Below are 16,683 nucleotides of genomic sequence, written 5' to 3' on the forward strand. Positions count from 1 at the left end.
TATTTGATTGATTTTGAAAACTCCGGATTTGCGAACGTATACTTGCTGTTGATTGCAGTATGGCTATGTTTTTTAATTTATCCTTCCAATTGTAGCTTTTGCAGACTGCAATAAGATTAGTGCCTCCTGAGGCAACGAATGAAAATCAACATAGGTAAACAAGAATTATCTAGTGATTTACGGTTTCCCTTTCCGTAAACCAAGGATTGAATTTTTTATCTAGATGCAAATGATCTTTTGCTACCAAATATTGTAAACTGCGTCCAAAACCCATTGTTTGCTCTGTCCGAAATTAGTTTTTTCTTTGGAGAAAAGTCCTTGGGCATTTTGAACTCCGCTGTGAGTTCTTTTGTGTCAAATTAGACTAATGGAACGTGTCTTGCTTAGAACAAACACCTTTCAATTTTCTGTCATATATGATTGTAGATCATCTTTTTATAACCACTGGTCAAATTGTTGTTTTGAAAGATTACAAAGCAAGGTAAATTGGTACTGATTTGGTGCTAGGTCAGGTTGATCTATGTAATGATCAAGGCTTACTTTTGGACTTCGATTCAATGAGTTGCATGGATGACCTTTTGCGTAATTGGGACAATTTTTGCCTGCTCTGGGAAACAAGTTGGGTAGAGGGGCTCAAGAATTTGCTAATTAGTTTTCATCCTGTCTGATCCTATTGTTGTCGTTTTATCAAATGATTGATCTGCGACTGGCTAACTTGGCTATAAAACTTCAAACTCCATTCTACAGACCGATCGAAATGAAGAAGAGGGACTTTGCAGAGGAAGCATCAACAGTAGCTGAGGGCCATTTTGCGTGCCAACCTTGAAGAGGATCATGTGCCAACTGGAGTGTCCTTAAGAAGTTTTTGTCGAATATCTAAATTCGATCCTATCAACGATGCAAGAAAGTAATGGAAATTCGCACAACACAAGAATTTACGTGGTTCAGCAGGGGAGATGTTCCGCCTACCTACGTCCACGGGGAGAAGAGATCCGTTTCACTAATAACGTAGAAAAGTATGCAGCCACTCTTTCTCACCCCCTGCCTCTATTCTAGAGATCCGTTTTACCCTAAATATATATAGCGAAACACTACATGGCACAAATTACAAAATTGCCCACATAGCATAAAATATTTAGCTTGTCACGCCCCGTACCCCACGAAGCGGGAGCATCCCACCTTCGATCGATAAATTGCGACGTCCCAGGAAGCGTCGCCGACCCACGCCCATACAGAGATCAAGCACAAGCGGAAGTATAAAATAAACAAACCCAGACAATTACAATATGAGCCAAGGATAGCCATCCAATAAACAAGATTCAACGCAGAAAATATGTACATACTTATATTACTATTTTAAAACTCTTTTTACAGTGTTCACGACAACCAAAAAGGAAACACCAACAGCTGGGAATAACCCAAACAGCCACTTCTCCGTTCTGCTCCATCCCTACCGGGGTGCATGCTCGACGACTACTGGATAAAAGGCGGTATTCCCAAAAAGAGGTGGTGACCTCGGCATCCTACTGCTGGGGGTCTGAAAAGTTTCGGTTTACACAACCGTGAGACGAATCTCAGTGAGTTTAACCCCTAAACCTAGGCTAGGCTAGCATGCAATCTCCTGACTGGAAACAAACATTTAAAATCATAACACAACCATAATCATACAATTCTCTGACCCTGCAGGTTAGATAGTTCAATATGTAATAATCACGGGACATACGTGGCACACATTATCACACGTACGCCAATCACATGCTCATACACCGAGTCTCACACACTCGCATGCCATTCAATGCATGTTTATGCATGCAAATGTCATTGACATGTCATGCACATTTCTTTGGCCCACTGGCCCACACTGGCACACTTGCCCAATTAATTATTATTACGACTCGAGTCATCAATTTTTCACGGCCCGGTGCGTCTAGCCTGCTTCAAAGTGCATGAGGCGCAGCATCCGATCTGGCCCAGTGTCTCTAGCCTGCTTCAAAGTGCATGAGGCGCAACACTGTTCTCCTTGCGAACCAGAGCCTGCTTCAAAGTGCATGAGGATGGTCGCCTTCCGGACGTACCGGGCATCGTCCTGCTTCAAAGTGCATGAGGACGGTATCGACCCGAAGGTCCTTAGGTGATCACACAGCTCATTATTATCTGAACCCAGCGTATAACGCTTCAGGGTATTTTAGGTGATCACATGCTCATGGCAGACACGCATTCTCGCACAATTTTCATCACATGCCTCACTCTTGGCATACGCAATGCGTGTCCATGTTATGCAATGCAATGAACCACGAGCACCAATATAATTCAGACAACCCGGGCATACCCGGCAATTTCACCGATGAACTCCTAAATTGGTCATTAAACCCTATTATCCTCCCCAACGATTTTCATTAATCCACTAAATTTTTCCGATAATAAATTCTACTAATCGGTCCTCAACCCAGTCTCAATTACACTGCTATTATCTAAGCCAGTCCAAAATGCACCGATAACACCTAAACCAGTCCAGAAAAACGCAACATCAGTCCTAATCCGGGTTTAGGAATTTTACTCACCAAAACAAGGGTCACGACGACGGGGAATGGCGGCCGATCACTGATGAACAGTGAAACCGGCGGTGGAATTCCCGGCGGACGGCGGCGCGGGTGTACGGACGGGTGAACAGTGATTTCCGTACGGACGCGCGAATAGTACCACCGTACGGACACACTGTACGGACGGCTGGGAACGGTGGCCGGCGAGGCGACGGCCGTAAGGGTCTGGATGAACAGTGACCGTACGGGGGCGTGAACAGTAAATTGTACGGTCACTGTGCGGACTGGCTGAACGGCGACGTATGGACATGCCGAAAGCCGGGTGTTGGACGGGCAGCGATCGGAGCTCCGGCGAAGCTCCGGCGATACATTCCTGAGTAATGGAAAATGAGAAAAAAGAGAGAAAAAGAAGGGGAAAGGGAGAGAGAAATGGACGGAACCGAGGCTGAGCTGAAGCGGGGGACCAAGGGGGTCGACGGCGAGGCACGGCGGTCGGCGGCGTGCTCCGGCGAAAGAGAAAATGAGAGTGAAAATTTGAGAGAAAATGAGAGAAAATGAGGGGAAAATGGAGAGAAAATTTTTCTGAAGGCTGGTCTGGTCGTGGGAGTGAGAGAGGAGAGAGAAAAAATGCTTATCTTAGTCAAAAACTAGGGCCTAGGGTGCCATGTGTCAAAAATCAAGCCAATGGACAATTTTGCCCTTGATCCAAAGGCTAGGATTTGCCCTAATCCAATAATTTAGGGGTGAAATGGTCTTTTGCCCCTAACCATGGTTGACCAGACCTGGTTTAACCTTAACTCACCTTGGTTAATCCCAAAAATTAAATCCAATTTTCGGAATTAATCAAAAATGGCCTAGGGGCATTTTCGTAATTTTCCGATCCCGAACCGAAATTCCAATTTTCGCACATACGCGTTCCATATATGCGTGGCCAACATAATATGACATCGGAATCGCGAAATTCATCGCGTAAGCCCTCGAAAATCCACGTCAAAGTTTCGGGAATAAAATAATATTATTTTTCCAATTTTTGTCGAAATTCCAATTGTTGTCCAAAACGACTCCTGGTATGCGTGGCCACCCAAAAATGGCGTCGGCCACGAAAAATAACCTCATTTGGCCTCGAAAAGCGACGCTGACATCCCAGGGGCAAAATCGTAATTTTTCACCCCCGGACCGAAATTCCAATTTTTACTCGTACTAACTCCACATGTGAGTGGCCAGCGTAATATGACGTCAGATTCCCAAAAATAGTCTCTTAAGCCTTTGAAAATCGATACCGAAATCCGGGCCCAATTCCGTGAACAAAACCCGCTGAACTTTCAATTTCAGGGTCTCTCACTAACGGGTGGCTGTTTAGAGGTTACGCGTATCGACCTAAGGCTATTCGTATCGTGACGGTCTCGATCATTGAGAGAATGAGAAATTATCATTAGTTCCAGAGGTCACAATCATTAGGTTCAAGTTCCGGACTGGTTGACCACGTGCACTTTTGGTCTTGCAGAATCACCTGCGTCCCAATCGTACATCGTTGGCCTTGGCCAAACCAAATCCATTACCTTTCCTAAGATCGGCTCACGTTGGCCCAAAATATTTCCTCAGCGTCTCTCGTGATCGGTATCCCTTTCGCAATAGGGTCCCCGGTCCACGTACCATCTACTAGTTAGCCATACCCTATTGGTTAGTATCCCGAGAGTGATCAGCTCTGGGTGAAACTTACTAAAATGAAATGCGAAATAATATCAGTTTCATTGATCCCGGAAATTACATCGAAATTCGGGCTGTTACATAGCTTTCCCATATAAATCCTTCTATGACTGAACATAAAACGCCTCTGGCGGCCCGGGTGCTGTTCAGTCGTTAGGGGGCCTTTCGGAACCGCCTCATAATCTCTTGGATAACAGAATACAAGACATCAACCTCAACAGTTTTGATGCTTGTGAAGATCCAAACACGTGATCTGGTCTCAACAGCACATACCCAAATAATTGACTGTAGTATTTTCAATTGAATTTGCTTTCTGTAGGCTCATTAGATTTTACCTCTCTGTTAATCAAGTACGTACTTGCTGATTTTTTTGTATGTTACTTTGATGCAGAGTTGTTTGATGCGGTTGCATTCTATTGATATCACTCCCGAACTCGATGAGGCTCTGCTGAGGTAGGTTTGCACTGCCAATCATACCATAATAATGAAAGACTAATTTATGTGCTTATACTATATGAGCCGTGGAATTTCACCTGAAAACCCGTATACAAGGATGCATGATGACAATCTCCTCCATTTTCTATCAATTTATTGGTGTGACAACATCCTTTGAACGTTGTCATATAGGTTTCTGATTGAAAAGATCAATTCTCATGTATGCGGTGTTGAATTTGTAAAGTCCAAATTTGCCTCCTAGCAAACTATCTTGTATTGCTGATTTTGCTAATTGGATATTGAGAAACAACCAAGTACATGTTCATCTTTCTGTTCTCTAGTTTAGGCAAATCACCTTCTCAGCATAATCTTATCAACACCAATTTCATTTCAAAACACAAACAAGGAAAGTCTTGCTAATTGCTTACCCAAGTCTATTGTTTTCCTTTTGGAATAACAAAACAATGGTCCATGACCTTCGTTTGAATGTGCAATGTGTTCCTTAAACTTCAAATTTATTCAATGTGATCCTTGAACTTTAGCCCAATGTGCAATGCAGTCCCTGAACTTTTAATTTATTCAATGTGGTCCCTAGATATTTGACACATATAATTTAGTCCCTAGACTATATGAAAATGTTTAATGTTGTCCGTTCATTAATTCAAGTTTAGGGATAAGATTGAACATTTTCATATAGTTTAGGGACTAAATTGAATATGTACCAAAAGTCTACAGACCACATTGAACAAATTAAAAGTTCAGGGATCACATTGCACATTAGACTAAATTTTGGGGACTACATTGAACAAATTTAAAGTCCAGGGGCCTCATTGCGCATTGAGCCAAAGTTCAGGGACTATTTGTGTCATTTACGCTTTCCTTTTCATCAGCCAGCCAATGAAGTCTCTGTTAATTGCTGTTCAACTGTGAACAAATCAGAGACACCTGGAATGTGTGGCAAGATATGTCCCCAGATTTTGGTGTTGGTGCAAATGATGTTTATGCATTTGTACCTTATCTTTCATGGGTAAATTGTGATGCTGCGATCTCCAATATCTTCGTTTATTGATAATCAGTTAATCCCTATCCTTCTTGTGTAGATTTAAGCTGCATTTCATGAAATTCGGAGAAATTCCCCAAACACCATAGGATGGAGATGCAGGCAGGTCATGAGACATTACGAAAAGGCATTTCAAAGTTCTTTGCTGTTGCCACTTATAATTTGCTCCGAGTTGTTAGTACTCTTCATAGGATTCTTGATATAACTCAACCTCTTCTCATGTGGTGTAGTAGTCCTTTGCAAGCTTTGACATCGTGATATTCTTTTGCAAAGGCCGGGTCTCAAAGTGCATACAGGAAGACCGTATGTGCAAGTGGTTCTGTATCTGAAGTTTAAGTATTAAATCAAATCTGTTGACAAGATTACCGTTAAGATGTCCACTTCAAACTGCAATTTTGTGACTGAAAGCGAAACTATTTTCGTGGAAAAAGCGAATGTCATGGAATCAGCAAATAATCCGCCAATTGCAGCCGAGAGTTTCAATGAAAGGTTTCCAAGAAGACAGTAGTTTCTCATTTGAAAATTTTTTAATGCAAAATAAAACTATTGGTGCATCGCATGTGAGAGGAAGTTGATAGTAGTTCATGGTTGATCTGAAGTGATTCTTATGACTCTTTTTTCCCTCTTACAGGTATCTGGAAAGATTCAGGTTATTTGTCTCGACATCAGCTCAGACAAAAGACTTGACAAAGAGGAGCAGACATACACAAATGAGCAATTTGAAAATGTAGGAAGCCTAAGGTTCCTTACAGTGAGAAATGCGAGTATTATTGGAGATTCTCCGAAGCTATTGCCTGAATTAAATTGGCTTGAGTGGAAGGGATGTCCTACATCTTTTGTGGCGACCTATTTCGCATTTAGAGATAGTACTTGTGCTGGAGTTGAAATTGAGCCCAATCAGAGATCATGGGAAGCATGGAGTTCAATCATGGTAAGACAGAAAAAAGAAAGTCACGCCCGCTTTTGCTTTTCATGTTAATTTTTATCGATCGAATCATCTGCACCCGCTAGATACGGAAACATTTTTCATTCTTGTAGATGGCAAAGCAGCTGAAAGTCCCGAGACTTACAGATTGCTATTTTTCAGATGTAAACCCGACCTCTCAGCTTTCAAACGTTTGGAGATTCTCATCCTTGAGGATTGTATCGGACCAGAGCGGATTCACCATTCTATCGGCGACGTTAAGAGCCTCATTTCCTTGTACTTGAGGAATTGCAAGAGACTTCGGGAGTTAAATCTCCTCTTCTCAGAAGAAATGACGAAGAGTTGGGCCATGGAGGATGAATTCTAATTCAAAACTTGATGGATTTGTAGGTTTGGACCATTTTGTGTGGAGTGATTCAACTCTGGCGATGAACCCATTAATGTACTAACGGTCATGGCTGTGACTGGTCCTTGAGTCATTTTTCTCTTATGGTCTTCGATCAGCTAGTGTTCTGTTGGAAGTGTTTCACTAGGAATTATCTGTTTAACAAGACGACTTTAAACAAATCTTATTTGACACAACCACTCAGGCGGCCATAAGAATATTATTGTGAATTGTCAGAAGCTCCGAACGTAAATGGTCTATTATTTACTGAACTGACGAGATAAATGTTCGAGCGTAGATAGATTTTTTTTTTTTTACTTAACAGAAGAGATAAGTCCAATTTACATTCGTTTTAATTAAATTAGAACGTTTGAATAGTGTTGGTAAATGGTGCATCATGCATGGAATGATAATATTGATTGATACTGCATTCGTATTATACATATCAAGATGAAGGAGCCTGTCCCATTCCCTTTCCTTGCACCGACAAGACAACAACGCAATCTTTATATTTTAATTGTTCTTTTTTAATGTCAATAGAGCCATTTGACTTTAGAAAGATGGTCTCCGGGACAATGAATGACCTAGCAAGCTGAATCACTCAAATTTAGATCCTAGATATATTTGTTTCAGTTGTCCTCCACCTTCATAAATTGACTGTACTTTTTTTGTTTAGTTTAATATCACGAAAAATCCTAAACTAATACACCGATGATAAATTTACTCTAAATTAATTTTTTAATCATCAAAAATCTCAAAATGGTACACCTGTGATAAAATACAGATAAAGTTTTAGGGCTTAATTGCACTTCCGTGATAAATTTTAGGATTTGATTGCATTTTTCGAAGGTTTTATAACTCAGCTATACTTTCATGATATATTTTAGGACTTTCAGTACACTTATCCCTTTAATTTTTATAATATTCGTCAAACATAACATGAGAAAAGTCGCAAATTGATGTATTGACTGTACAATTTATTTCCACAGTTGCTTAACTAGTGCCTAAGTATTTGTTTGAAATTGATAAAGTAATACTTTTTCTTAATTTGCATTTTTACTTTTATATTCATTCATCTTCAAAATATTTGGAAAAATAGTGTTTCCAACGCTACTTTACTGTCCGGCCAAAAAAAAAAAAACACTGCTTTAGTGTGCCCAAAAATCATGATTGTGACGCGAATCTCACAAGTCGAAGCTCTCTTTTACGGGACTGGTGGACCACTGGATAAGAAGGGGAACAAACGTGATTTATCAAATTCCAAATTTAATTTTGCCGAAGGAAAGTTAAGGACGCCAAGGTCATCAAACTTACATTTTATTAAAAGAAGTTACGATGAGTAAGCAAAATAAGTGTAAAGGAAAGTTACCAACAATTAGATATTTTATTAACAATAAAAGAAAAGAAATTTATAACTAAAAAAAAAAGTTACGGAAGGAGATAATTATGTACACCAAAGGAAAATTACAATCCATAAGATAATTTACTAACAAATTGAAAATAAGTTTACTATAGGCTTGGGCAGATTTCTACTTTTATAGACAAACCATAGGAAGGAAAAGTGTTAGAAATATCCTAAATCTTTTGCATTGATGCCAATTGAATCCGAAACATTTTTTTGTGTCAATTGAGTCCTAAACATTTTGTCTAAGTACCAATTCAATCATTCCGGCTAATTTTGATCGGATTTTACTGACGTGGATGTCGACTGACCTATTTGGCATGACCAGCGTTGACGTGGACAACTTTTAATAATTTTTATTTATTTTTTTCTTTTCTTTTTTTTTTCCTCCCCTCCCCATTCCTCCAGCCGGTCGCCAGACCAGCGACCGGCTAGACCTCGCCGGCCTCTGGCAAGGCTCGCCCTCGCTAGCGACGGCGAAGGCGAGCCTTGTTAAGGAAAATTCCCAATAGTTTTTGAAGTTGACAAAACTGTCCATGAGTGTTTTGTAAGTCTGATAAATGCTTTGAAGTATTTTGATTCAGGAAGTTGTTTTTGGAAGAAAAGCATATGTCAATCTTGATCTAGTTCGTGTTCAGATTGTGAAAGAACTTCAAGCAAAAGAGATTCAGACTCAGAACGAGAAAGTTCAGACGCAGAATTTCTTCAGACGCAGAAATTCTTCAGATGCAGGCGCTGAAATTATTCAGACGCAGACACTAAAATTATTCAGACGCAGAATTCAGAACGAAACATAACAGCTAGTGATATGGTATGGATTTCACAGAAGGAAAGTTTTGATTGTCTCAATCTAAGGCTATAATTGATTGACAATCAAACATTACGACAAGTATACATTACAACGGATAAAGCTCTACTTATGGAAACCAAGATTCTCGATTGTATGGGCGACTGAATCGCGGGATTCGATTTTATCAACCAATCGCTACTCAATCCATTTTATACAAATCTGTCCAAAGGTGAATATTGGAAGATGATCCTCTGAAGACTGTCCAACGGCTAGTTTGGAAGTGGAGGAGTATAAAAGGAGATCAACGAGGAGCAGAAGGTAGAGAACGAAATCAAGAATCAACAAGTTCAAAGTCTGAGCATACTCCGATTCAATCTCTTGTCTTTCGTGAGCTTAAACATGTAATCATTTGAGAGGTGTAGACAGTGTTATAAGTGTGTGCTTAGGTGTGAGATAGTGTGATCTATCGGCTTGGTATAAGCAAAGACCACTGGGAGAAGTGCTTGGGTTTAAGCAAAGACAACTTGTCAGTAACTTCTCATTGATTTGATTAGTGGAATCCAGCCCAAGAGGGTCAGCGTGGGAGAGTGGACGTAGGCTTGCTATAAGCCGAACCACTATAAACTTGTGTGCAGATTCTCTATCCCTTATCTCTTACTTTACATTCTCGCACATCAAGAGCACAGTCTATATAATCTGTCTTGAATCTGAATTTTATTCAGACTCTTCTGTTATTTATTTTGTTTCCGCATAAATTATTGAAACTTGTTTTAGATCACCTATTCACCCCCCTCTAGGTGATCCTTGCTAGCTACATCAATTGGTATCGAGAGCAGGTTGCTCGCTTATTGAAGTGTTTTACTTCGAGCTAACGATCTATATGGCTAGCTATGGTGCTCCATGGCTCATTGAAGGACAGAGCAACAAATGCACCACCATATTTCGATGGCAAGGAATATAGTGTCGGAAGAATAAGATGAAGGCATTCATAAAGTCAATTGACCACATGCAATGGGATGTCATCATCGAGGTGTCAATCCAAAGTCTTCGATTCAAAAGAGAAGGCAGATGCAAGCAAAGCAAGCGAGATCCTCCATTATCTCAAACCGAGATATCCAAAAGAGAAACCTTAGATTCCAAAGCAATTTATTCTCTTTATTGTGCCTTATCACCTATTGAATATAAAAAAATTGCTGCTTGTGAATCAGCTAAGGAAATCTGGGATACTCTTCTTATTACTTATGAAGGAACAGATCGAGCCAAGGAAACTCAAATTAATCTTCTGCTTGGTCAATATGAATCTTTCAAAATGAAGCCTGGAGAATCAATTGCTGATTTATATGACAGGTTTACTGATATAGTAAACGGTCTTGCTTATCAAGGACAACCAGTTCCAGATGCAATGAAAGTCAACAAACTTCTGAGAGGACTGACAAATCAGTGGGACAACATCAAAACCTCACTTCGAGAGACTGAAAGGATCATGCCACTATCAATGAATGAACTGATTGGAACTCTTCAGTCATATGAAGTAGAACGTATACATGAAGAAGATCCAGAAGGTAAGAAGTTAATTGCCTTAAAATCTAACATTGATTCTGATGAAACAGATTTTGAAGGAGATGAAGAAGACGACGATGAGGAGATGAAGTTGCTGATCAAAAGATTTCAACACCTTGTGAGAAAGAGAAGAAACCCCAAAGAGAAGAAGCCAACAAAGAAATCCGGAGAAAGAAAATATCTTAAGAACAGAGACGACAATGAAGAGTCTGAATCCAGGGATGATGAAATCCTTGAGCAGGGAAATCTATGCTTAATGGCGGACATTGAATCCGAAGAAGATGAGGTGATTTGTTCAGATCCTATTCTCGATGATGATGATCTTTTTGAAGAGTTAAGCACGGAACATGAGAATGCGTTGAAGAAGATCTCCAAGTTGAAAAAGGAAGTCTCTAAATTGAAGCAACAAAATATTACGAATGAGAAAAGGATCATTGAGCTTGAAAAGGAGAATTCCTCTGTCAAGGAAGAAAAGGATATTTTGCAAAAAGAAGTTGATCCCTATAAGGAAGAAATTCCGAAGATTTGCAAAAAAATTTCTCTTGGCTCAAAGACATTAGAGCATGTTCTATCCATTCAAGTCCCCTATTACAACAAATCCGGCCTCGGTTTCGAAAATGAAAGTAAGATCAAGAATGACTTTCCAAAGGTCAAGGAGAGATTAAAGCGCAGGCCTTCAATCCAGCATTATAGAAATCATTTTGGTAAGCAATTTGTCAAGCCTATTGGATTTCAATATTATAATTGCTCGAACTCGAGTGATCACTATAAGCAACAATGTCCAACTGATTGGAAGAAATCCAAGACAATCAATTGGAGATTTGATGCTTCTTCTAACCAAAAAGGACCCAAGCAGATTTGGGTACCAAAGAAAAGATGATATTACTTTTCTTGCAGGGGATAAGGAAAGAGAATTTGGTAAGTAAAGGTATATTTTTCAAATTCTAAATTTGCTTTGGATACGTACTTTAAATATCTATGAATTCTCTTTGGACTTAACATTTTATCTTCATGCTCTGCTTTATTTTGACTTGAAATGGTGTGTTTTACATCGTTGGTTGTGTTAGAAATGTCCTAATAAAAGTCAAGTTTATTTTGATGGATTTTTTAGATGAAATTTTATAAAAGAGATTGTTTGATATCTTATTAGAAATGAAATTTTTTTTATGGACTCGTTATGTGTTCTCCGACATTGTCATGCCTTACAAAGAAAGAATTTATTTTTGCGAGATATTGTTTTATTATGCATATTTCCCTTAAATACTCTACTGAGATGAGTTGGGAAAGTATCCTTGGGCTTCTATGAAAGTTTCCTATTTTGCGTCTAACAAAAAGAAAGGATCCAAATACAAGGATACTAGAAAGGAAATGAGTTTATTGCAGACAATTATACAAAGGAAGCATGAATGCAAGCCTACGCAAGTCATGATGCAATCAACGAAGGAACTCAAGTGATGAATTCTTTTCTAAAAAGGAAAGGTATATTCTGCACATGCATATTGGGATATGAATCAGTAATTTCTATTGCCATGTGTGTCAAATATTGCATAAATTTAATACATCAAAATATCTACATTCCTTTTGCGAAATTCGTTAATGTCATATTATCTTTATGCATCTAAGATTCATGCTTAAGGAAAATTCATACAATCTTGAAAGATATTATTGCATATTTTGGATACACTTGGTATATTCTTGGAAGCACTATTATAATTGGCATGTTTGATCCGCAAATCGGAGAAAGGTATGTACGTGACATTCTCTATATTTTGCAAAGATTATTATCTCTCTTACAAGTATTTGCAGGATGTAAAAGAATCTTTCCTTGTGAAGTTTGGAAAGCTTGATCCCACAATTGGGGAGATTCTGCAACATTTCTGAAGGATCGAAAATTTCTCCTTTATGCAAAATTCTGACAAATTATTGGAGGCATGTCAAAACACGATGAGCAAACGCTTACTGCGTCGTACGAAAGGATAAGTTGCTTCAGTTTGTTGAGTTTATGCAGTTTGAATCCGAGACGAGCTTGATGGAAGAAAACAAATTTCTTTCTCGAATTTCAAAATGCAAACAAATGTGGCGGATGTTGCTGCTACAAAGAAAATAGAGGAACAACAATTTGTTCAAAGTGCACAAGCTGCAATGAAAGTTATTTGCAAAAGCTGTCTTGATGACAGGGGGAGAAAAACAAAAAGTGGAAAAATGCAAAAGAAAGGGGGAGAATCATCTCAAAATGGTATCAAATTGAGGGGGAGCGTAAATCAAGTATGAAAGTCAATTTAATTTCTGCCCACTCTTGATTACTATGAAAGAAAAGGTAATGTATGTTAGAACTTGCTAAGTTCTACACAATCCGGGTTAGTATCTCTTACTTTTTGTCATTAACGAATCTCTTATTTATATTATCGTTTTTTCATGACAAAAAGATTGTGAAATTTATTATGTGCATACGTGTTCGTTGATATATATGATATTTGATTCTTCAGAACATGAGCTATATTTAATATATGTTATGTTCGCGAAAGATGATATTTTTGAAGGTTGTGTTTCATGCCAAATATATTTTGAAGATAGTATGTGAAGATGAGTTAAATTTATATTCTCTACGTGATACCCTTTCCATTACTATCACTTTTTGTTTATGACAAAAAGGGGGAGAGAATGTAAATATGCATATGTGCTTAGTGGTTAATTCTACTTATTTGATGCATAATATTGAGTTGTGATTATACTTCCATATATTGTCATAATCATTAAGGAATTTTATGCATATATCTTTTTGTGATGCTGACAAAAAGGGGGAGAAATATGCAGATATGATTTGGTTTGATATGCAGATTATTGGATTCAAAGAAAAGGAGACAGACTGTGATTTAGATTTTTTTTACGGTTCATATTTTGTCATACTCCTTGTCTTATTCAAAAACTGAGTATAAAAAAATCTCATATCAAATTACTCTGATCATATATGATATCTTGAATATCTGCTACATTATATGCTTGATCATTTTTTTCAAAATTATCTCAAAATCTATATATCTGCATGGAAGTTTTGTCACCATCAAAAAGGGGGAGATTGTTAAGGAAAATTCCCAATAGTTTTTGAAGTTGACAAAACTGTCCATGAGTGTTTTGTAAGTCTGATAAATGCTTTGAAGTATTTTGATTCAGGAAGTTGTTTTTGGAAGAAAAGCATATGTCAATCTTGATCTAGTTCGTGTTCAGATTGTGAAAGAACTTCAAGCAAAAGAGATTCAGACTCAGAACGAGAAAGTTCAGACGCAGAATTTCTTCAGACGCAGAAATTCTTCAGATGCAGGGCTGAAATTATTCGACGAGACACTAAAATTATTCGGACGTTAGAATTCGAACGAAACATAACAAACTAGTGATATGGTATGGATTTCACAGAAGGAAAGTTTTGATTGTCTCAATCTAAGGCTATAATTGATTGACAATCAAACATTACGACAAGTATACATTACAACGGATAAAGCTCTACTTATGGAAACCAAGATTCTGATTGTATGGGCGACCATAATCGCCGGATTCGATTTTATCAACCAATCGCTACTCAATCCATTTTATACAAATCTGTCCAAAGGTGAATATTGGAAGATGATCCTCTGAAGACTGTCCAACGGCTAGTTTGGAAGTGGAGGAGTATAAAAGGAGATCAACGAGGAGCAGAAGGTAGAGAACGAAATCAAGAATCAACAAGTTCAAAGTCTGAGCATACTCCGATTCAATCTCTTGTCTTTCGTGAGCTTAAACATGTAATCATTTGAGAGGTGTAGACAGTGTTATAAGTGTGTGCTTAGGTGTGAGATAGTGTGATCTATCGGCTTGGTATAAGCAGCACCAGCTTCGGGAGAAGTGCTTGGGTTTAAGCAAAGACAACTTGTCAGTAACTTCTCATTGATTTGATTAGTGGAATCCCCAAGTAGGCTGTAAGCGTGGGAGAGTGGACGTAGGCTTGCTATAAGCCGAACCACTATAAACTTGTGTGCAGATTCTCTATCCCTTATCTCTTACTTTACATTCTGCACATCAAGAGCACAGTCTATATAATCTGTCTTGAATCTGAATTTTATTCAGACTCTTCTGTTATTTATTTTGTTTCCGCATAAATTATTGAAACTTGTTTTAGATCACCTATTCACCCCCTCTAGGTGATCCTTGCTAGCTACATCAATTGGTATCGAGCAGGTTGCTCGCTTATTGAAGTGTTTTACTTCGAGCTAACGATCTATATGGCTAGCTATGGTGCTCCATGGCTCATTGAAGGACAGAGCAACAAATGCACCACCATATTTCGATGGCAAGGAATATAGTGTCTCGGAAGAATAAGATGAAGGCATTCATAAAGTCAATTGACCACATGCAATGGGATGTCATCATCAGAGGTGTCAATCCAAAGTCTTCTGATTCAAAAGAGAAGGCAGATGCAAGCAAAGCAGCAGATCCTCCATTATCTCAAACTGAGATATCCAAAAGAGAAACCTTAGATTCCAAAGCAATTTATTCTCTTTATTGTGCCTTATCACCTATTGAATATAAAAAAATTGCTGCTTGTGAATCAGCTAAGGAAATCTGGGATACTCTTCTTATTACTTATGAAGGAACAGATCGAGCCAAGGAAACTCAAATTAATCTTCTGCTTGGTCAATATGAATCTTTCAAAATGAAGCCTGGAGAATCAATTGCTGATTTATATGACAGGTTTACTGATATAGTAAACGGTCTTGCTTATCAAGGACAACCAGTTCCAGATGCAATGAAAGTCAACAAACTTCTGAGAGGACTGACAAATCAGTGGGACAACATCAAAACCTCACTTCGAGAGACTGAAAGGATCATGCCACTATCAATGAATGAACTGATTGGAACTCTTCAGTCATATGAAGTAGAACGTATACATGAAGAAGATCCAGAAGGTAAGAAGTTAATTGCCTTAAAATCTAACATTGATTCTGATGAAACAGATTTTGAAGGAGATGAAGAAGACGACGATGAGGAGATGAAGTTGCTGATCAAAAGATTTCAACACCTTGTGAGAAAGAGAAGAAACCCCAAAGAGAAGAAGCCAACAAAGAAATCCGGAGAAAGAAAATATCTTAAGAACAGAGACGACAATGAAGAGTCCGAATCCGTGGATGATGAAATCCTTGAGCAGGGAAATCTATGCTTAATGGCGGACATTGAATCCGAAGAAGATGAGGTGATTTGTTCAGATCCTATTCTCGATGATGATGATCTTTTTGAAGAGTTAAGCACGGAACATGAGAATGCGTTGAAGAAGATCTCCAAGTTGAAAAAGGAAGTCTCTAAATTGAAGCAACAAAATATTACGAATGAGAAAAGGATCATTGAGCTTGAAAAGGAGAATTCCTCTGTCAAGGAAGAAAAGGATATTTTGCAAAAAGAAGTTGATCCCTATAAGGAAGAAATTCCGAAGATTTGCAAAAAAATTTCTCTTGGCTCAAAGACATTAGAGCATGTTCTATCCATTCAAGTCCCCTATTACAACAAATCCGGCCTCGGTTTCGAAAATGAAAGTAAGATCAAGAATGACTTTCCAAAGGTCAAGGAGAGATTAAAGCGCAGCCTTCAATCCAAGCATTATAGAAATCATTTTGGTAAGCAATTTGTCAAGCCTATTGGATTTCAATATTATAATTGCTCGAACTCGAGTGATCACTATAAGCAACAATGTCCAACTGATTGGAAGAAATCCAAGACAATCAATTGGAGATTTGATGCTTCTTCTAACCAAAAAGGACCCAAGCAGATTTGGGTACCAAAGAAAAGATGATATTACTTTTCTTGGGGGATAAGGAAAGAGAATTTGGTAAGTAAAGGTATATTTTTCAAATTCT

General features: G+C 38.5%; 2 protein-coding genes across 11 annotated transcripts in view; both read left to right on the plus strand.

Moving 5' to 3' along the window:
• LOC115690992 (TMV resistance protein N-like) overlaps positions 1–866 on the plus strand; it is an 86,843-nt gene extending 85,977 nt beyond the window's left edge. For all 9 annotated transcript variants that reach the window (XM_056309131.1, XM_056309132.1, XM_056309133.1 and 6 more), the window contains 2 exons: positions 59–154; positions 748–866. The gene's annotated coding sequence lies outside the window, so the exon portion shown is untranslated. The remainder of the gene's footprint in view (positions 1–58; positions 155–747) is intronic.
• A 3,600-nt stretch (positions 867–4,466) lies between these two features.
• LOC130137556 (uncharacterized) lies at positions 4,467–7,165 on the plus strand. 2 transcript variants are annotated; one of them, XR_008815962.1, is made up of 5 exons: positions 4,467–4,503; positions 4,639–4,700; positions 5,783–5,920; positions 6,374–6,673; positions 6,850–7,165. XR_008815962.1 is itself a non-coding variant. In XM_056309140.1 (4 exons), exons 2-4 carry the CDS (start codon positions 5,852–5,854, stop codon positions 6,949–6,951), a joined length of 471 nt encoding a protein of 156 aa, XP_056165115.1. In that variant the 5' UTR covers positions 4,473–4,700; positions 5,783–5,851; the 3' UTR covers positions 6,952–7,165. The 2 variants fall into 2 exon arrangements, 1 of the variants encoding a protein (XP_056165115.1); XM_056309140.1 differs by having other exon boundaries at positions 4,473–4,700.
• The last annotated feature ends 9,518 nt before the right edge of the window (positions 7,166–16,683 follow it).

The sequence above is a fragment of the Syzygium oleosum genome, unplaced genomic scaffold (genome assembly GCF_021117445.2).
Source record: "Syzygium oleosum isolate NSW1041296 unplaced genomic scaffold, Sole_v2.1 Sole_v2.03, whole genome shotgun sequence".
Lineage (NCBI taxonomy): Eukaryota > Viridiplantae > Streptophyta > Magnoliopsida > Myrtales > Myrtaceae > Syzygium > Syzygium oleosum.

What these genes read in the sequence shown, in the direction of transcription:
- LOC130137556 (XM_056309140.1), top strand. Translation starts at nt 5,852, where the DNA reads ATGAGACATTACGAAAAGGCATTTCAAAGTTCTTTGCTGTTGCCACTT. An exon ending in TAATTTGCTCCGAGTTGTTA is followed by an intron (nt 5,921 to 6,373) that starts GTACTCTTCATA and finishes TCCCTCTTACAG; the next exon opens with GTATCTGGAAAGATTCAGGT. An exon ending in AAGCATGGAGTTCAATCATG is followed by an intron (nt 6,674 to 6,849) that starts GTAAGACAGAAA and finishes CCGACCTCTCAG; the next exon opens with CTTTCAAACGTTTGGAGATT.